This window comes from Ursus maritimus, unplaced genomic scaffold (genome assembly GCF_017311325.1).
Source record: "Ursus maritimus isolate PB19 unplaced genomic scaffold, ASM1731132v1 scaffold_33, whole genome shotgun sequence".
NCBI classification, from domain to species: Eukaryota; Metazoa; Chordata; class Mammalia; order Carnivora; family Ursidae; genus Ursus; species Ursus maritimus.
Genome location: NW_024425897.1, coordinates 14,229,041 through 14,249,612, shown reverse-complemented (window position 1 = coordinate 14,249,612; position 20,572 = coordinate 14,229,041). Strand labels below are relative to the sequence as shown.

Below are 20,572 nucleotides of genomic sequence, written 5' to 3'. Positions count from 1 at the left end.
TCCTGGAGACGTTCCCTCTCACCCCCAAATTTCAGAAGAGGACTGGCTACATAATTTGCGGGACCCAATGCAAAATGAAAATGTGGGGTCCCTCGTTAAAAAAAAAAAAAAAAGAATTTCAAGAATGAGAGTGTAGAGCATTAAACCAAGCCCTGGGGCCCCTCTTCTGCGACTGCCCTGCTTACTCCCCCATAAAGCCGGCCCTGATTCAGAGATACCCTTTAAGTGAACTGACTGGCTACCTCAGTCAGAATCCTTAAATCCTGTGGACCTGGGGTAGAGGTGGAGGGGGGGTAGGTAGGACACCCAACTTCCCAAGATATTCGAGAACACGCCCTGGGACAACCTTCGAAAATCTGGTAGCACTTCTCTAGGCCTGGGCACAAGGTCCCCTCGCACCCCTCTAGTCTCTGGGTGGTCCTCGAGACCCCGCCCCAGCTCCACCTTGGGGGTGTGAGGGCCTCACCGCGTGCGGCCCATTGCCGGGGCAACAGACGCCGCGAGAGATGCATTGTGGTCTGCAACAAAATGCAGGAGAAAGATCCTGAGGGAACCATTGAGTCCATGGACCAATGGGAGAGTCCTGGGGGCTGCGTCAAGCCAATGGGGACGTTCCGCGGGGGGCGGGGCCGGCGGGAGCAGGGCGGGGCCTAGGCACTAGGCGGCGGCGGCTGGCGTGGGGCTCCTTAGATGCGCCACGGCTTCGGTAGCGACGGTAGCTCCCGCCGGGTCTGAGTGTCGCCAGCCCCTCCCCCAGGAGACCGTTGCAGTTGGTCGCCCCCTGCTCCTCGGTGAGAGACTCGGGGGCTGCGGGGGGCTTCGCTGCCTGGTTACATCTCCCGCCGGACTTCTCCCGCTGTTCGGTCCGCGCGGCCCGCGCTTTCTGAGAAGTGGGGTGGGGGGCGGGAGGAGTGGGCTGGGGGAGCTGGCACCTTGCAGGCGCAGCCTACATCCCAACTCCTCACCACTTGCCCGGGCCTCGCCCCCCAGGTAACCATGTGCGACCGAAAGGCCGTGATCAAAAACGCCGATATGTCGGAGGAGATGCAACAGGATTCGGTGGAGTGTGCGACTCAGGCGTTGGAGAAATATAACATAGAGAAGGACATTGCGGCCCATATTAAAAAGGTGAGGACGGGGCGGGCGGGCAGGGGGGCGCGGGCCGTTTGCGCGCAGCTGGGGCGAGTCACAACTTAGTCCTTCTCCCCGATCCTGCGCCCCCAGAGCGCTTGGCAGACATCCTTGGAGGCACGCAGGGCAGCTTGGGTGTAGAGGTTTCCAGAAAGGACGCAGATGAATTTTGCGCTCCTGATGAGAAGACCAGACCCTCCGCGCCCGAAGTTTTTTATTACCCAGCTCCGCAGGGGGAAAGCGCCACCTAGCAACGGTTTCTAGGATCAGGGAGCAGCGGTTCCCCCTCTTCTGCATGATTCCTGCGCGGAGGATCCATCTGGGTGTTCGGGGGGGGCGGGGGGCTGCGTGGGTGTTCCCAGCCGGGCTGGAGGGAGATCTTGCCAGCCTTCCCGTGCGGAGTTAGTCGGCAGTTGAGGGAAAGTGGGTGGTAGTGGTGGTTAGGGGGCTGGGGTGAGGGCTTGGTAAATGGCAGTCTGTAGAAAGCTGGCAGGACTGCCAATTTCTCCGAGCTGTGTTTTCTGGAAGGGAAGGAAGCTGGCAGCCTAAGCCGTGGGAGGGTTCCCAGTTGAGAACGGGGAGATGAAAGACTTCAGATGGAACAGAAATACCTTTTTTGACAAACGCAGCAGTGAGCTCCTCTAGCTTGTAAGAATGTTATTCCAGTAGCTGTACAATGTTCCTGCTGCCTACAGTATGAGAGCCGAATTTTGTGTAACTTCTCACAGACACTTTTAAGAATTATATGGAGAAAGATTAGCTTTGGCGCCTGCCCTACAGTCACCTAGTGAAGAAATTACCACAGGAGATCTAGTTCTCACAGCCTCTTTGGCTGAGGAAAATAGGGAAAGTTGTTCCTGCAGTTCGCTCTCTTTGTGCGCTAGGTGCTAGATTAGCACCGTGGGGATAGATGTGGAGGAGAGGGCTATTGACCAGGTGACGATCAGATTGTGCTTCTAGCATTCTTTCTGTAGAAACAGTGGATTGCAGAGTTATCTTGTGCCCTTTACATTTTGATCCACCGTGGTTTAGATGCTAATTGAGGTTTTGCCCTTCAGACATCTTTTGTTTTCAGTGATACTGGAGTGCAGTTAAGGAGTGGGGTATTTGGGGCTAAATATTTACCATTTTGGATTTTGTGGTGCCATGACCTACAGGAGGATAATTTCCTTTGTTCTGTTTACACATGATAAATTAGAACTGTTTTCACCTGCTGTCAATTAACGACATAGGCGCTATGAAGGTGAAATTACCATGATAACAAAGTGCCCTGTCTTTGAGGCTGCCCATTCTGCCTTTTACCTCCCCAACCCCCATTCTCAGCTTAGCTCAGACTGCAAGTATGTATGCATTAATGCACTATGTAGGCGACTTGGAGCTGGGGAACATTCTTTCACGCTAAGAATTTGCAGATGCTAACGTTCCTTCTTTCTGCCCCTACAGGCTCTGCTTATCTAGGAGGCAAACTCTGACCTCTGGTTTAGCACTGAAATTCTAGTGTTCTTTTCTTTCTCCTTCTCCCCCCCAACCAGGAGTTTGACAAGAAGTACAACCCCACCTGGCACTGCATCGTGGGGAGGAACTTCGGTAGTTACGTGACACATGAAACCAAACACTTCATCTACTTCTACCTGGGCCAAGTGGCCATTCTTCTTTTCAAATCTGGTTAAAAGCATGGACTGTGTCACACACCCAGTGATCCATCCAAAACCAAGGACTGCAGCCTAAATTCCAAATACCAGAGACTGAAATCTTCAGCCTTGCCTAGGGGAACACCTTGATCTTTGAACCTTTATTGTGTTGTTTTGTACAGGGCATTCTCTGTACAAGTTTGTTGTGGTTATAAAACAATTAGCAAAACAGCTTACATTTGTATTTATTTTCTATTCCATACCTCTTCCCCATGTTTTTTCTCCTCAAAATCCATTCCTTTCAAAATAAATCTGTTGGAGAAGTGTGTGTTAGTTACGATTTGTTCAAATCTAGGGTTGAAAATGGCCTCTCACTTGATCTTGAGTAGGTTAGTGGGGGTCAGTTCTTGAAGTGAGTTTCTGTGGGATATAATAGACTAGCCTCTTCATAGTGCTCTTGAGCCTTTAATCTCCCCCATCCTGCAGCTGTCGTGCATGGAAGAACACTGCTCAGAAGTGCATGTTAGATGCATGGCAGAGAGACTTTTGGGTTAAATCTTACTGCTAATCTGATAAATACTATCCTTCATGCTTATTTTGTTAAAAGATGCTGTTCTGGACTTAGGGCCTCAGGTGGAGTTGATGAATGTGTAGAACTTTATCGAAGTTTTCTTTAGCTGTAAAATAAGCCAAAAACAAAGTCGAGCTAATGAGAAATTTGCTGGGCTGTAGGCTGTCTGCCCCCACCCCCTTTTCCTGCCTTGTCCCAAATGGACACTCAAAGATTAAAAGTGGTCTTAAAAGGGAAAATGAAAGTTTTTGAGCAGCAGCCCTCCATGTGATTCCAATAAAGTCTTTGCAGGAATTTAAACGTGTAAGCCTGCTGTGCTGTGCTTTAACTAGCTGTGCTTAGAAACCCCATTAACAATTAAATGTGAATTGAAGCTTTCATTAAAAGACCCAATTAAAGCTGTGGATAAGTAACCCTCATTAAAGGTTTCCTGCTATCAATTTTAAGACTTAAGTCTTCTATGAAGAAAACCAAATATAGCAGACTTGGCTTTTGTAGGCATAAAGGAAAATAGGCCAGAGGCTGAAACAACCCACACTCTTATTGGGAAGTTGCAGGAAGGTCCTGGCTTTCTAGTTTCCCTGCGTTTTCAGTGTTTACACGAGATAATGGTTTTTGTTTTAAACTTTGGATCTGTGAGATGCAATTACGATTTCTGAACAGCCAAGCTACTGCTACGCAGAAGGGGAGGAGAGAGTTCAAATGACCCCAGCTTCACAGCATTAGGTTGTAACATCTTTGGGAGATTCTTACTACTAGAACTTGGGGTTTTAGGAATCTTAAGTTGAGCCAGGTTAGGACTGGGAAAGTTTCACGGTAGAAGGGCAAAAAATTGTCTTCCTGTTTGTTGTGGCAGTTAAAATGGGAGAAAAAAATTTCCCCTGCTTTTTGCAGGAAAGAAGGATGAGGTTCTGTGGAACAGGAGTGTAACTGAGGTGATTTAGGTTTGTATTTATATAAACATACTGAAGATGTTCCCATAATCCATCTTTTTTCTAGCTCCTTTCCCTCTGTAGTGGCCTGGCTATGTTTCTGTTTGAAGCTGTATCATTCTTGTTCAGTTAGCCCTACTTCCAAATAGTCTTCCGGCAATAGACCCTAGAGTTAAGTCCACAAATGGCTGGACATTGGGGGTTTTAATTTGATCAGGCCCATATCTGCTGCCTGGAAGTGGCAGCTTTTAACTGTTTTATTTTTTGATTCAGATATGAAAAAACCACTTGCCCAAAGAGATAGGATTGGGTTGATGGTTTATGAAATTCCTTCCAGTGTCTGCTCCTTATTAATTCTAATTTCAAAGGCCAGCAGGCTCTAGCTGGCTGAAAAAATGTAAGCTAAAAGTTTTTTTAAGGTTTAGCACTTTGTCAAATGCTCTTTGCTGTTCTTTGAGGTGGTCGTATATAGATAGCTGCGTCTTAAAGCTTTTCAATGACAGGGCAAGCAAGATCTGAGAAAAGATACATAAATGACCCCTGCTGTGCTGGGCCGAGAGGCAGCATATTTAAAGGCTTTTCAAATAGCCTTGAACTAAGTTATCCACAATTAACAAATGGCCAGCCAAGTCACAGGTTGCCTTCTGCAACGTCTTAGCAAAGCCCCTTAAAAACTATAAGCTTAATCCACATTCACAATATTTTTGGCCCCATTTTAACATCAAAGAGTGGACTGTATTAAGGAGACAAGAGTTCTGCCCAGCTCTGCCCCGTAGTACCAAAGGGGGTTAGGCTAAACTGTTTTCAAACTTTTTTGGGGGGTGGCTATAAAACCCTTCTGATAAAGCAGCTTTCCATATAAAACACAAAAGCAGGAGTTTCCTGGAACATTTATTCTTTCATCAAGGCTTTGTTTTCTTCATGACAGGCACTGAGGATCCAATAGTAGTTTTTGGTACAAGAGGACTGAGTGACAACAAAAATGTATTTCCCTCACCCCCCCCCTCCCCTAAGAAGAAATAAATACCACACAAATTGTAAACTCATTTAGTGGTTCGGTTCCTAATTCTAGTTGTGATTGTTAGCCCTCTGACTTGGGCCTTGGTTTTTGGCCCGACTCAGTCCTAGGCTGAAAGGTTGACTCAGGTACAGCTAGGACATTTTCTCGTTCAAATCATCATTGGGTTCAAGTGCATCATTATCCCTCTGGAAGGCAGCACCAGCAAAGAAGCTACAAATGCACTTCAAAAATGAGAAGCAGTGCTGGTTTTACCTTAACCACACACTGCACAGCCAAGAAAACTGAGCAGGAGTTGAGCAAAAAATACGAGCAAATACCTCTGGGAGAAGCCCTGAAGCAGCTCCTAGTGAAAGCTGCAGCAGAATCTGTTTCTTCCACTTGGAGACTCATCACGTCAGAACATGAGTCCAAGGCACACATCCTTCGAGGGGATGTTCTGCTGTCGGGCTTGCTAGCCAGATTATCCTTCAGTCCCAGGCTTTCAACAGGGTGTGACCGGTTCACACTCCAGAGTGGTAAAGGAGCTACAGTTTGAATCCAGAATGAATAGCCACAATGCCTGATGTGAGACTTTCATAAGTCACCTTCTCAAAACCTGCATCTTCTATCATCTCTTTGAACTCCTCCTAAAACACAAAGATACAGCAAGGATCACCTGGATTTAAACTCTAGGGCCTTTGTAGAAAAATACCAAAGTTTTGTACCTGAGACGGGAACTGTCGGATACTTTCTACAAGATATTGGTAGGACTTCCAATCTCCAGCGATGACCTCTCCCAGGACAGGAATGACCTGGAAGCTGTATAGATCATAAAGCCTAAACACAAAGGCAAAAGATTAGAACATGCCCCCCTGATAAGAAGCAAGAAGGTTTAAGCCTGCAGTTATCAATTCAAATGCCTATAGAAGTCAAGTACCTGAAAGCAATGTGGGCCAGGTGCAAGACCAGTAGGGACTAGTGAGGATGTGGTGACAGGTGCAGTTAGGAAGCAGCACATAAGTGCTACTAAGGGGAAGGGGCAGGTACTTCGCAGCTCTGACTACTGCCATGTGGGAGTGAGTGCTCAGCGTTGCCCTATATGGTTCCTCAAGTGAAGCTGGAAACGCAGATTTTTACGTGAAACTTCCTGATTTTTAAATACGAACATCTAAGTCAATTTCTTAAAATCCGATCAATCAAACAAAATACATCTGTGGGCCAACTTGAGCCTCTGGTTGCTGGTTTGAAACTCTTCTGGCTTAGGTGTGGTCATTCAGAACTGGCTGACTTCTGAGGTGGCACCTGTCCCTTAGAGACTCTGGACTATGAGGTTCATGCTTACTGCTTACGGGCTATTTTCTGTCCATTTTGGGACGGGAAAGCCTTGCCTAGACAATAAGAATAAAGCCCTGTTAACAGTGCGAACCTGGATATGAGGGGATTGTTCACTTGACTAAACTCCAGACAGAGAAACCGTCCTCCGGGTTTCAGGACTCGATGGGCTTCCTGGAGTGCCTGAACACAAGACAAGGAACAAGAGAACACAGTCCTCAGCAGAACTCACTCAATTCCATGAGGCCAAAACAGCTTTAACTTTGATAGGCATTATAAAAATTAGCATTTCCCATAGATCCATGAGATGCACAAGCATTCTCAGTTGGAAAGCTGTAGCAGCAGCGATAACCCTACGATATCTTAAGTTTTATAGGCGTTCTGCTGCCCATGAAGAGGTTACTTGGAGTACTCATATTGGTACAGCCACATGGCGGCCACTTTCACAATTACTTATTTATTATTTATTTATTAAAAGCTTATTTCAGGATTTTTTTTTCTTTTTTTTTTTTAAAGTAAACTCTTTGCCCAACATGGGGTTTGAACTTAAAACCCTGAGATCAAGAATTGCACCCTTTATCAACAGCCAGCCAGGTGCTCCTACAATTACTTATTTAAATCACAATGGATATCCTGTTTGATGTAGAAATTTTACTTCAAGGAACCTATCTTACAGAAATGCCATCTATTATCGGGGCACCTGGCTGGCTCTCAGTCCGTTAAGCATCTGACTCTTGATTTTGGCTCCGGTAAAGATCTCAGGGTCGTGAGATTGGTCTCCATGCTGAATTGGTCTCCATGTGGAATCTGCTTAAGATTCTCCTTCTCTGGGGCACCGGGGTGGCTCAGTCGCTTAAGCGTCTGCCTTTGGTTCCGGTCATGACCCCAGGGTCCTGGGATCCAGCCCCGAGTTGGGCTCCCTGCTCATCGGGGAGTCTGCTTCTCCCTCTCCCTTTTTCCTCCTCCCCCTCCTCTCTCTCAAAAAAAAAAAAAAAAAAAAAAGCATTCTCCCTTTCCCTCTGCCCCTCCCCACACTCCAAAAAAAAAAAAAAAGAAAGAAAAAAGAAAAAGGCATCTATTGTAGAGATGACATGCATATAGGTTATTCCCTGCAGCACTGTTTGAACAGCACGAGATTAGAAGCATCTTAACTATTAATGAGAGACTGATTAAATTATGGAATGTCTACATAAATGGAATCTATGCAGCTATTTAAAAAAAGGAAGAGCCAGGGCTCTTTATGTACCGACATGGAAAAATCTCCCAATATATATTTCAAGGGGAAAAAACCAATGGGCAAAATGTTTCATATGCTAATATTTGTATAAAAAAAGAAAAAGTTTAATATTCACAAAACATCTTTGCAAAGGCACACAAGAAATTGGTGATTAGAGGGAGGGAGAGGAGGCACTGAACGGTTGGGACACAGGAGAAGCATACTTTGACTGACATGCCCTTTTGTACCCTGAACCTATTGAAAAAAAATTTTTTTAATGAAAAGAAGTAATAAACTGGCTATATACAAGGGGCAGGTCATAAAAACCAAGCTGAAGTGCACCATAAAGATGTCCCAGGAAGCAGAGGAACCAGGTAACTGGACCCCCCATTACAAAAACAATGTGGTGCCTTGCACATTGTCTTCCAATGCTTCGGGACAGAATACTGCAGTAGAAATACAGAAGAGCTGCATCAGGAGGTGCCTTGCTGGATGAGTCGGTAGAGACTCTTGATCTCGGGGTTGTGAGTTGGAGCCCCACGTTGGGTGCAGAGATTCCTTAAAGATAAATCTTAAAAAAAAAAAAAAAAAAGCTGCATCAGATTAAGAGCTAAATTTTCCCTTCTCCCTGTAGAGGAACCCATGACTCTAGGTACCTTCTGCCAAAGTAAGTGTTCGAGTGCCTTCTGTGTTGGCCTTGGAAATGCCTCTGATCTGCAAACTCACAGGGTCAGACAACTTCACAAGTGAGCGGGAACAGATGGAATGCCAGAGCATGACTGACAGCTCAAAGATGTGAATACCAACCAAACAACGAAGGCCTCAGTGGGGATCTGCTTTGTGGTTTTGGTCTTGTTCAATTTCGTGACTAGGAAAACTGGCAACTTCAAGGATCGAGGCCCCCAAGCCTGCCAACAGTCATTCAGGAGCTGGGTGGAGAGAAGACTCTCTCCCGCTTTCCTCATTTCCTGTGGGGCCGATCTAGGAGATGTAATTGCATGGGAATCACCAAGCTAAGGACGCAGCCGCACATACCTGATCAATGTGTGTGACATTTCGGATCCCAAAGGCAATAGAGTAAACGTCAAACTTGTCATCATCAAAGGGCAGCTCTTCAGCATCTCCCAATACCCAAGCAAGTCCTGAAAGAGAAAAGTCATTCCTGGTCTCTTTCTGGTTTGCTGTCTCTTCTGCACCCAGCGAACTGTCAAACCTGAGGAGGGCATTGTGGGAATCCCCTGATTCGTAGTCAGCCAGGCAGAAGTGGGGGCAGCCTGCACACCCCACTGATGGCTGACTTCTGAGGTGGGGGCAGTCTGTGGAATCTGAGACTAACTCTGGGAGTCAGTGTCAGAACTGAATTGAATTGTTGGACACCTAGTTGGTATGGGAGAACTGGAGAACAGTTTGGTGCTGGGCAAATACCATACATGTGGTATCAGAAACCATCACACACCTGCCTTCATCGCTGGGTTCTTGGCCGCTGTCTTCAAGGTGTCTTGGCCTCAGAATCTGAATTTCTTCAAGTTTAGCAGGAAGTTCTTTCCCCATGGGTCTCAGAGAAGAACTTGATGAATACTCAGTTATGCCCACCTTCAAGCAATTTTTACCCAATTAAGTGTTTAAGTGTTTACCCAACTAAGTGTTTTGTGCGAAGTACCATAGTTAAGATCCCGGGTCTGGGGTTTAGACTGCCAGGATTTTAATTCCAACTTCGGCATTTATTAGCTGTATAATCTTGAATAAACTACTTTGCCTTGGTTTCTTCATCTGTAAGATGGAGTTAATAACAGTACCAACTTCAAAGGGTCATTGGAAGTATTCTAAGTATGGAATTTAGCCTAGTTATATCGGTTCTAATGGAGAATCAAAGTGTCTAGACCCCAAGTCTGGTCACAAATTCAGAAAACACCCAAGGGAACCCCATAACAGGGTAGCTCTGTCCACTAAAGGATTCTGATTCAGCTTTAACATTATTCAACTTGCAGCAAATTAGACATAAAATACAATATAGAAGGAAGGTTCTACAGAGGAAAGTAAATGAAAACCTTCCTGGAAAGCAAAGTAGCAGTATTTAGCAAAATGCTTAAAAATAACCATACCCTGGGGTGCCCGGGTGGCTCAGCAATCGGTTAAGCGTTGGACTCTTAGTTTCGGCTCGTGATCAGGTCGTGATCTGGAGATCCAGCCCTGTGTGGGGCTCCATTCTCAGCAGGGTGTCTGCTTCCCTTTTCCCTTTCCCTTTGCCCCTCCCCCCAGCTCGCGTGCACACACTCTGTCTCTCTCTTAAATAAATGAATCTTTAAAAAAAACAACCACCATATCCTTTGAACCAGCTATTTGATTTTTAGGAAGATGACATTGATGACATCATCATCACCATAGCAACTGCTCCGAGCCCTTGATGGCAGGGTCTGTATTATCACTTTACGTGTGTTATCTTATCACATTCTCATTCTAACTCCATGGGATAGCTCTTACTATCATCCTCCTGTTTTAGGTGAGCCAAGTTGAGTATTAGGAAGGTGAAAGCAGGTTGCCCAAGGTCACCCAGATGGATTGGAACTCGGGTGGTTTTATCCCAGAGCCTGTGTTTTCAATAGCTATGGTATATTCCCTCCTACTACAAGGTGGTTTTTATTCTCCCATTTTATAGATAAGGTAATTGAGAGCTGGAGAGTTTAAACACTTGTCTGAGGTTATACAGGAGGTAAAAATTAACAAATGCATGCAAAAATTTACAGATAAGGATGTCACAATGCTGTGCTCCATGCAGAAGCTTTAGAAAAAAGTGAAAGGTCAATTGGTTGCTGGTTATGTAAACTGGTGATGTGAATCTTCGTGATTCACAGCCATACAGGAGAGTATCATAAATAATGATTTTAAGGAATTTTTAATGACGTGGAAAGATCTCATGATACAATGCTGAGTTAGGGCAGGATACTAAATTGTATATACAGAAAGTCTTCAATTTTATAAAAAGGAAATGATTAGGAAAGCTAGGAAGGAAATACATTAAAATACTGGGAGCATCTCAATGTTGGAACTATAGGTAACATTTACTTTCTTCTTAATACTTTTGCAAAATCCAAAAGTCCTCTCAAATATATCACTTTTATAACCTACCAAATAATTTTTTTAAAGATTTATTTATTTACGTATTTATTTGAGAGAGAGAGTGCACGTGAGAGAGCACAAGCAGGGGGACTGGCAGACGGAGAGGGAGAAGCAGGCTCCCCACTGCAGGAAGCCCAGGCAGGGCTGGGTCCCAGGACCCCAGGATCATGACCTGAGCGGAAGGCAGACGCTTAACCGACTGAGCCCAGGCGCCCCTCAAATGATTTTTTTAAAGCTCCTGCCCTCGGAGCTTCCATCTGGGGAGGAAGTGTCCACATAAGATGTAAATAAAACACACAACAGGGCTCCACACAAATATGCCTTTCTCGTTAACTTACTAGTACAAAATAATTTCTAGGATCTTCCTTTTCAGCTCTTTTCGCAGGATATTTTTTACAAAGACATCATTTTTGGACGTTGATAAAGCAAGGAGGAAGGATAAGGAAAGACAAGCGCCTATGCAGCACTTAATAATTCGTACGCCGGTGGATTTGTCTTGGCGGTGAGGAGAGGCTGAAGGGCACGCTATGCTGTGGAAGGGATGATTCCAGAAAAGGAACATTGCCTATCATTTCTATCTTTGTTCTCCATTCTTTATGGCTGAGCACCAGAGGGAAGGGAAACACGTTTTTCAGTAGGAGTGAGGAAACATAGTGCCTTTGTCTAAAAACACTAGGGACTGTCTGCTTTCTGATCAGCACTGACGGTTAACAAAAGAGCCCTTCATCTTGGAGGCCAAGTGGGTTGTGGTCCGTCTAGGCAGCTCGTTCTGGGGGTGGGGGGTGGAGGAGGAGGAATTGAGCTAAAATAACCATAGTCACTCCTGGTGGGGGAGGGGGAGGACAGGAACGCTGATGTTGACCCGAGGGACTTTATTTTCTTTGTCCCAGACCACTGCCTCTCAGTGGCTGCCTGCAGCGCTTGGCCAGCTGGGAAGAGGGCAGCGCGGCGGCTCTGGAAAGCTGGGAAAACGTGCTGCAGCTGCCACATCCTTACTGCTACCTGATAAAGTTGGGGGGAAGTATTTTGAAGATGAAAACAAACGGCAAAATGTGAAACCTGCTTCTTTAAGCTGGAGCACAAATTGTCCATTTTCCGGTGGCTCTGGGTTCCCAGAGACGCGCAGTCACTCTCCTATCTGCTGCTGAAAGGAGTACTGTTTACCAGCTGTTTCTTTCATTCTATCAGTTGGGCCCTCTGAGAAACAGATGCCCAGATGAGGGAGGAGTGAAAAGGGGCGCTNTTTTTGGGGGGGGGGGCTGGGGGAAGGGGAGAACACCTGGGGTTAGACAAAAGGAAGAGGAAGCAGGATCGAGTGGGGAAAGCCTGTAGACCTCAGTGCGGATCTGATAAAGCCTAAGCCAGCCCAATAGGGAGCTCTGGAGCACGGCCGGAAAAAAGCCTAGCTTGGAAGCCGAGGCGGAGCCTAAAGGTTCTGAGAGCTGGAGGCTGCCAGCTGCCTGTACTCCCTTGTGTCTGAAGGGCAAGTGCCTGCTTTAAGGGCAGAGCTCCTTCTCAGCTTCTACCCGTCAAACCCTCAGAGTACTGATGGGGAATGGGATGGCTCCAAAAGAGACAAATGGGATCAGCAGGGAGTTGCTGGGAATTGAAAGCAAAACTTCCATCTCAGGGTCCAAGAGCTAAGATCCCAAGACTCAGCTCCCATTTGGGATCTGCCATTTAAAAGCTGTGTTACTTGAGCAAAGGCACTTTACTCAAGCAGCTCTTTGGGGTTTGGTTATCAGCTCTGTCACATGGGGCTGATCAGACTAACTCCCTGGGTTGGCGAAATAATGTACACAACAGCACACAGACTGGATTCAGGCACATGAAATTATCTTTGACTCCTGCCTATCCTGTATGTTTTTGAAAATAAAGTACCTCAACATATTCTATATCCCATCTTATTTCATAAACACACAAACACTTCCACTGTGTCTACTTTCCATAGGACTTACCGGCTTTGTGTCCTTGAGCACGGGCTTTCTGCTTTCCAATCTTTAGCATCTCCTTGTTGATGTCACAGACCACCACCCGGGAACCGCCCAAGGGGTCCTCTTCATTGTGGTACTTTTTGGCAATTTCTTCCCAGGATACATTTTGCTGGGCCCGTAACTGCTTCTTCTGCTTTCTCTTATGCTGTGCCCGGACATAATTAAGGAACCGGAATGCAATGTCACCTGTGGGAACCCAACAGGGGAAAGACGCAAACATGAACGTAAACACAAGCAAAGACCCAACATTTCCAAGACCCAAACAGAGCAACAAAGGTACAGGATTTGAGGAGTATCCAAAAAATTGAAGTTTCTCTTCATTTCTATAGTAACTTAAAAAATAAAGTTGGGACGCCTGGGTGGCTCAGTCAGTTAAGCATTTGCCTTTGGCTCAGGTCATGATCTCTAGGTCCTGGGATTGAGCGCCCCGTAGGGCTCCTTGCTCAGTGGGGAGCCCGCTTCTCCCTCTGCCTGAGGCTCCCCCCTGCTTCTGCTCCTCCTCTCTCGCAGACAAATAAACAAAATCTTAAAAAAAAACAAAACAGCATTTTTAAAAACTTCTAATATTCTTTTTTTTTTTTTCAGATTTTATTTTTAAGTAATCTTTCTACCCAACATGGGGCTCAAACTCATGACCTCAAGATGAAGAGTCAGTTCTATTGACTGAGCCAGCCAGGCGCCCTGTTAACTTCTAATATTCTTAAAAAACCTTTTAAAAAATTGCATAAGTAACGCATGGACACATTCTCACTATAAAAGACTCACCCAAATATTTAGAAGAGAACATAAAAGTTGCATTCTCTCTCCATACCCTCTCTAGACCTAACCAGTAAGTGCTTAGTGCGCACCCCTTCTAGTCTCTAATAATTGTTACGAAAGCAACATGAGGGTATAGTTACCAGCAAGGATCCCCTGCCCTACCGCTTCCCATGCCTAGTTCAGCTCCCCAGGGATCGTCTTTCTCAATCATTTCAGTTGTGCCTTCTGTTGGTTCCAGCTCTTTCTTTACTTACCAAATTTATAATGATACCTCACCCCTCATCTCTGCTTGCCTCTATCTTCGAAATATATTTAGATCGCATTTTATAGTCTCTCATAGATTCCTTTGTAAACTAGAATAACAGACTAGTATTTTATTTGTTTCATCAATTACAGACGGTACCTCTTGACTCTTTTCAACCTTCTACTGTGTGCACTTTTACACTGTCAAGACGGACCGATAACATACTGTTTGCTCTGTAGCTGTAATTACATCTTCTGTGCTTTGTTGGTTGGAGTCTAAAACTGGAAAGTGTTTATCTTATTGTGACCAGGTAAATACTGATTGGGCCAAGACAGTGCTTTCTAGGATCACATTTCCTTTCTTATAATGTAGTTTGTCTTTGTTTTTCTTACACTAGTTGCATGAAATATATCCTTAAGTTTTTCTAGTCTCTCCAACCAATGAGGTATTCTCCAGTCCCTTTCCTATATGTTTAAAAATTTTATATGAAACAACTTAGAAACATACACGGGGATCATATTATACACATAGTTGTACCACTTGTTTTCTTTCTCTTCCCACTGAATATGTCTTTGAGAACTCTCCATCAGTATTTATAGGTTTTCCACATTCTTTTAAATAGCTACATGATATTTCATAGAATGGGTGTATCTTAATTTAAAACAATTTCTTTACTGAGGCAGAATTGAGGTTATTTCCAAGTTTTCACTATTACTAAAAATGATGCAGTGAGCATATTTGTAGCTATATATTTTTAAAATGTCTTTTTGAATATATGGGATTACCTTCTAGTTACATTTTCTCAGTGGGCAGTTGCCAGCACGCAGTAATGCTACAGGTTAAGGCACAGATGTAGGCAGCTCTGACGGAGCCCTTTCTGTAGCTATAGCTTTGTGCAACGGTGTTGTTGTGTTTTGTTGTTGTTTTTAGACCAGATACGGAGAATTGGAATTGTGGGATCCTAGCCTGTAAAGATTGTAGACTTTAAGAGATTCTGTTAAATTGTCCTCCATTGAGCAAGGTGTCTTACTACCTTCTGAGCTTCCACTGGGGAGAGGACCACACCAACAAGGCCACACATAAACACGTTTCATTCATGAAGACTGTCATTTCTCATTCTATGTTATTCTATTGGTATCAGTGATCACATTATTACATTATATGCCACATTATTCTAATGTAATTTCTCATGTACATAACCATGTGATAACATCACCAAGATGCACCGTAGAAACCCATGACGTTTTTCTCCCCGGATATCTAGTGTGCACCAAGTAACAAAGGACCACGTATAAACAGCTGAGCTTTTGATTTCTGGTATGATAATGGATTAGGTAGAAAAGATTGTCTAGAAAGCTTATGGAATATGAGAAAGGGCATCCCAAAGAAAGAGGAAAAGTGGATGAAAGGTTAAACAGAATAAAAGTGATTCACATGGTGAGATGTCACTGGAGTAAAAAAGTGATCTTTTTACTTTTAACCCTGTGCATTTTAGAAAAACGACAGGCAGAAAGCTGATATTTCATGTTTTTGGGTGACATTTCGTTGAAAAGAGTAACCTTTCTTAGAAGTGTGCTGATTTTCAATTACCATCTTTGGCCTAATGGTAGGTAAGTTACCTCATTCGAACAAGAGACACTAATTTCTATAAAAGGTGATCAGTGATACTCGAGGATACTCGACTGGACATTACCTGTGCCTCCAGCAACATCGAGCAGCTGGGTCCCAGGAAACGGGTGCATCTTCCAGAGCAGCAAATCCTTCCAAATACGATGGATACCAAGACTCATCATATCATTCATCACATCATACTTCTTGGCCACACTTTCAAACACATGATAGACTGACATAGGAGAAATACATCACAATTGTGCTATTAACAAGATTAACTTGGGGAAGTCCTAAATGAAAGAGGATGAAGCTTTTCTCCCCTGAAGTTGCCTTTGTCAGGTGAAGTTAAGCTATACTGCTTGATGCCCAAATCTGCCCCTTAAACTCTTTTAAGAAAGGCTTAACTTACTTCATGTAAGGAACCAACCTCTTTTCTGCTTAATTACCTTTATCTCGGACCACTACCCCATAATAATGCCATGCACCTACTTGCTACTAAGTAGGTTTCCACTTCCTAGAGGATGGGGCAGGGGTATGGAATTTTTCTAATGGTTATTCTAACAGAAAACAACAAAATCATTAGAAATACATGACTAATGGATAGGAAGGCCTCAGCTCATCCCTGCCTGGACACAGAGGAAAAACCTCAAGTACAATTTGGTGGGCAGATGAATGGCAAGATGTGAATCAGGGCCAAGCCACAGTGCAGAGGGCCCTCATAAATCTCATAAATCTGATAGGATCAAGGGAGAATGTGGAATCTGGCCTAGTGGGAGAAGGAATTTACTATTTAAGGCACTTTAAAGCACAGGCTACGTGTAACTTCTTTACACCTGTTTCTCTGCCCGTAAGATGAAAAACTCAGTGCCAGCTCCCTATCACCCTGCCATAAGGCTGCATTAGGTAATGAAGGGGCGATGCTTTGAGTTTCTCAGATGAAATGTGCTGCACAGATCCCAAACATCCCTGTCCTCTGCTGAATCAGCAACTCTTGAGCTCCTCCTGAACTCAATCTTGAATGCCTTTGTCAACCCCGGGATCTCCAAACTTGTTTTGTTTTGTTTTTTCCTTGTTTTTTCTTTTTTCTTCAGGGTATTCAGAGACACTACAGCTCAACCCACCGAGTATAAGCAATCTCTGCTTTGCATGGTTCCGATATACACGAATTTCAGTGACTGTGGTCTAGTTAAATAACACCAGTCCCCCAACAACATCATTCATGTGCAATGGTGTATTAACCGTGAGTAACCGCATGAAGTACAAATTCGCCGGTAGTTCTTCAGCCCATAAATCACTCTATAAATAACAGACATGCATCAAGAACAGTAACCAATCATGTCACTTCTTTCCGTTGGCACTTGGTAGGTCACTACACATCAGTCATTCAGTTCACACGCAGACAGCAAAGCATATAGTTGTGTTACCTCCTTATCTCTCAGTTGTAAACACGTGTGGTATTTTACAAAACTAGATAACTGAAAGAGGAAATTGGCCAATGAAAATGAAAGCACCGCAAAGATATGAGAAGTGGTAATATTGGAAGTGAAATGTCCATGGGTTATAGGTGAAACAGCTGACTGTGGGAACACTGGTGCTCGAGACACTCTAGATACGCAGCCGGAAGAGCTATGCGAAGATGAACTTGTGGACGTGAATGAGGATGTGGTTGTGACGAAAAGGTTGAAGATGTCCCAGAGGAAATGATGCCAGCAAAAAAAAATCTCACACTAGAGGAATTCTTGGAGATAGCTCATGACATTGACAGTGAAAGGATAAAATGTTAAAAGCTGACTGAAATTTAGAAAGGAGTACAGCAATTTGCCAAGGCATAGAGAAGATGCTTGCTCCCTATTGTAAATAATATGACCAGAAGGTAGCAAACACTTTTCAAAATAGTTTTGGTAGATTTTTTTTTTTTTTACAAAGGAATAAAACAACCTAATGTTTCTAATTTTTTATTAAAATTTTAATTTAATTAAAAAACAAAGTTAAATTTTAAAAATTCTAATTAAGTTAAACCTAATTTTAAATCATAGTTTGCTAAATAAATATTAACTTTACTATTTATTCCATATCTCTATACGTTTATAACAGTTTTTGATGTTCAATAATTTTTTAATTTTTTAAAGTAAACTCTATGCCCAGTGTGGGGCTTAAACTCACGACCCTGAGATCAAGAGTCACATGTTCCGTTCAGGGGCGCCTGGGTGGCACAGCGGTTAAGCGTCTGCCTTCGGCTCAGGGCGTGATCCCGGCGTTATGGGATCGAGCCCCACATCAGGCTCCTCTGCTATGAGCCTGCTTCTTCCTCTCCCACTCCCCCTGCTTGTGTTCCCTCTCTCGCTGGCTGTCTCTATCTCTGTCAAATAAATAAATAAAATCTTAAAAAAAAAAAAAAAAAAAAGAGTCACATGTTCCACTAAGCCAGCCAGGCACCCCCGATGTTCAAAAATTTTTAGAAGTCATAGAACAGTTCTAATTTTTCCCATTGATTATTAATATCATTGTGCATGATTTCAGCGTGCATGGTCATCTTTATGGTCCTGCACTACCGTGCAAAGGGAAGACTGCCTGTACTTCAATGCTGGGTCCCCATCTGCGAGATACATATTTAGCTCAGTGGGTAACCTCTTCCTTGCTTGTGTGTGTGAAATGTTCATATTTTGTAAAGTACAATACAGAGGTTAGGCATTATTATCATTTTGGAAACAACCCACCTGGATTAAATGCCCTGGCTCTGCCACTTACTAGCAGAATCTTGGGGAAGTGACTTACTATCTCTGTTTCAACAGTTTCTTCATCTATAATGTGAGGCTAATAGTCTCTACCTCATAAGGCTGTATTTACAAGAATTAATGTAAAGTATTCTAAAAGGTTTCAAGTCCTTAATAAAAATTTACTATCGTTTTACTTGGCTTGTCTTATTACACAAGCAGTTATCAAGCTTTTAAAGTGCATCAGGCACTGAAGATATAAACATGAATGAGCCACTGTCCTAGCTTTCTGGGAATTCACAGTCCAGTGAAATGTTAATTTAAAATCAATATTCAAAGAGTTACAGTAGAGCTATGTATTTAGCAAGGCTGAGGTGAGACATAGACAATGTAGTAGTCTTTAAGAGGATGGGATATTCAATTGTGAATTCTTTCTCTTTATTTCCTGGGTGATCACAGGCCAAGTGAAGGATACTCTCAGAGCCTCACCATACCCACCTGTTAAATGGGCATTAACACCTTCCCCATTATAAATGGTAGAGTTGGGAGTTTTAAAACAGTCCTCTCCTTTCCCATGCCTATAGCACAATGCTGGACACAAAGAAACTGTGCTCAACAATATCTAACATTTATTGGGCAATTAAGAAGTGCCAGGCATTGTTCAAAATATTTTAATGTATGAAGTAATCTAATCCTCATTATAACTCTAAGGGAACGCTTACTATTATTCCTACTTATACAATTTGGAAGCTGAGGCATAGCGAAGAGCTTTTTCTCCTTCCTTTCTATAAAAAATGGACCTACCCTTTAGTAAGAGGTGAAGAACATAAGCTCTGCAGTCACACTGAAGTGGGTTGGAATACTGGTTCGGCCGCTTACTATATTAAATTGGGCCAGTTCTTGTTTAATCTCGAAATCTCAATTTCCTCGTGTGTAACTTGGGGATAACAATACTGTGTTTAATAAGAGGAGGCATCTAAGCTCTGCGGGGTCAGGCTTGGGGGGGGGGTGGTGTGTGTGATTCCTTGGAGGTCAGGACTGCACAGGCTACAGCATCCGAGTCAACAGGACGTTAAATCAACTCCTAGCTGAGCTGAAGAAACCAGATCGCAGATAGATCCCTCCGTCCGCCCTCTCGCCCCTTTCACCTTTGCCCCCCTTCTCCTTGTCCGACACAGTCTCAAACCCGAAATGTGTTTCCGTTGCCTGCTTCTCTTGGGACAAGTGCCGAGCACCCAGCGGGCCCCTGGGCCAGGAGCTACGAAACCCGGGGAGCCGGCAGCACCGCATCACCCGCGACCACCTACGACCGCAGCAGCTCCATAAAGCGCAGCTCCTGTGGGTCGCCATCTTGGCAGTAAGGTGGCAGCGCCCGGACAGTACGTAGTGTAGCATCACTAGAGGGCCAACGGCGGCCGGTAGGAGACACTATTAGCCGAACGCGTTCTGAAACCCATTATTAGGGAGCTACGCGTGTGACCTCTGGGATCCGGAGGCCGGAGGCTACTTAGTTTTTGAGTACCGGAAATCCCTCTTCTCTCTCTTCCCACTTTGCATATAGAATTCACCAGAAATGAAGGGACCTTAGGATAAGCCCACAATCACCTCTCAGCGGCCATGTCTCTAAATCTTGTTAACCAGCAGGATGAATGCTAACTCGCAAGATACGCAGTAACTCTTGTTTTCTGGTGCAGAAGTAGGAAACTAAGGTACGGTGTGGTTACAAGGCAGATAATAACAAGGTCAATTGTCTTAAACTTTGATGTGCCTAAGAATCACCTGGTTTGATTTTTAAAATGCAGATTCCTGTGGGTGCCGGAATGGCTCAGTGGGTTAAGCCTCTGACTTTTCATTTCACGCAGGTCATGATCTCAGGGTGTTGAGATCAAGCCCCCATAGGGCTCCATGCTGGGTGTGGAGCCTGCTTGGGATTCTCTCTCTCTCTTTCTTCCTTTGCCCCTCCTTTCTATCTTCTCTCCAAAAAAAAAAAAAAAAAAAAAAAAAGCTGATTCCTGGGCCCAAATCTCAGAGACTTTGAATCCCTACATTAAGGATGGGCATTGGGAATCTTTATTGAACAAACTTGTGTGGTGATTTTTTTTTTTTTTAAGATGTATTTATTCTCGGGGTGGGGGGGGTGAAGAGTAGCATAGGGAGAGGGAGAGAGAGACTCCAAAGTGGGCTCCACACCCAGCGCAGAGTCCCATGCAGGGCTGGATCTCAGGACCCTGAAATTGTGACCTGAGCCAAAACCAAGAGTCCGATGCTCAACCCAGCGAGCCACCCAGGAGATCCACAAACTCCTGGGATAATTCTGATG

The 20,572-nt window shown here is 44.3% G+C and overlaps 2 protein-coding genes across 3 annotated transcripts; one reads left to right on the top strand and one right to left on the bottom strand.

Annotated features, from left to right (window-relative positions):
• Positions 1 to 629: 629 nt before the first annotated feature.
• DYNLL1 (dynein light chain LC8-type 1) lies at positions 630 to 3,088 on the top strand. Its single transcript, XM_040619846.1, has 3 exons — positions 630 to 791; positions 991 to 1,128; positions 2,664 to 3,088. The coding sequence occupies exons 2-3, from the start codon at positions 997 to 999 to the stop codon at positions 2,799 to 2,801; spliced, it is 270 nt and encodes an 89-aa protein (XP_040475780.1). The 5' UTR covers positions 630 to 791; positions 991 to 996; the 3' UTR covers positions 2,802 to 3,088.
• Positions 3,089 to 5,143: 2,055 nt separating this feature from the next.
• Positions 5,144 to 19,629, bottom strand: COQ5 (coenzyme Q5, methyltransferase). 2 transcript variants are annotated; one of them, XM_008707672.2, is made up of 7 exons: positions 19,401 to 19,625; positions 15,621 to 15,770; positions 12,889 to 13,110; positions 8,849 to 8,955; positions 6,692 to 6,780; positions 5,991 to 6,102; positions 5,144 to 5,912 (listed from the first exon to the last, which is right to left on the bottom strand). In XM_008707672.2, exons 1-7 carry the CDS (start codon positions 19,600 to 19,602, stop codon positions 5,811 to 5,813), a joined length of 984 nt encoding a protein of 327 aa, XP_008705894.2. In that variant the 5' UTR covers positions 19,603 to 19,625; the 3' UTR covers positions 5,144 to 5,810. The 2 variants fall into 2 exon arrangements, with proteins under 2 accessions (XP_008705894.2, XP_008705895.2); XM_008707673.2 differs by lacking the exon at positions 15,621 to 15,770 and having other exon boundaries at positions 19,401 to 19,629.
• Between the last annotated feature and the right edge of the window lie 943 nt (positions 19,630 to 20,572).

Excerpts from the sequence above, each read along its gene's own strand:
- COQ5 (XM_008707672.2), bottom strand. The coding sequence starts at position 19,602 with ATGGCGACCCACAGGAGCTGCGCTTTATGGAGCTGCTGCGGTCGTAGG. Across the intron at positions 8,956-12,888 it reads TGCTCAAGGACACAAAGCCG|GACTTGCTTGGGTATTGGGA; the intron begins GTAAGTCCTATG and ends TTTCTCTTTCAG. Across the intron at positions 6,103-6,691 it reads AACAATCCCCTCATATCCAG|GCTTTATGATCTATACAGCT; the intron begins GTTCGCACTGTT and ends CTTTGTGTTTAG.
- DYNLL1 (XM_040619846.1), top strand. The coding sequence starts at position 997 with ATGTGCGACCGAAAGGCCGTGATCAAAAACGCCGATATGTCGGAGGAG. Across the intron at positions 1,129-2,663 it reads TTGCGGCCCATATTAAAAAG|GAGTTTGACAAGAAGTACAA; the intron begins GTGAGGACGGGG and ends CCCCCCAACCAG.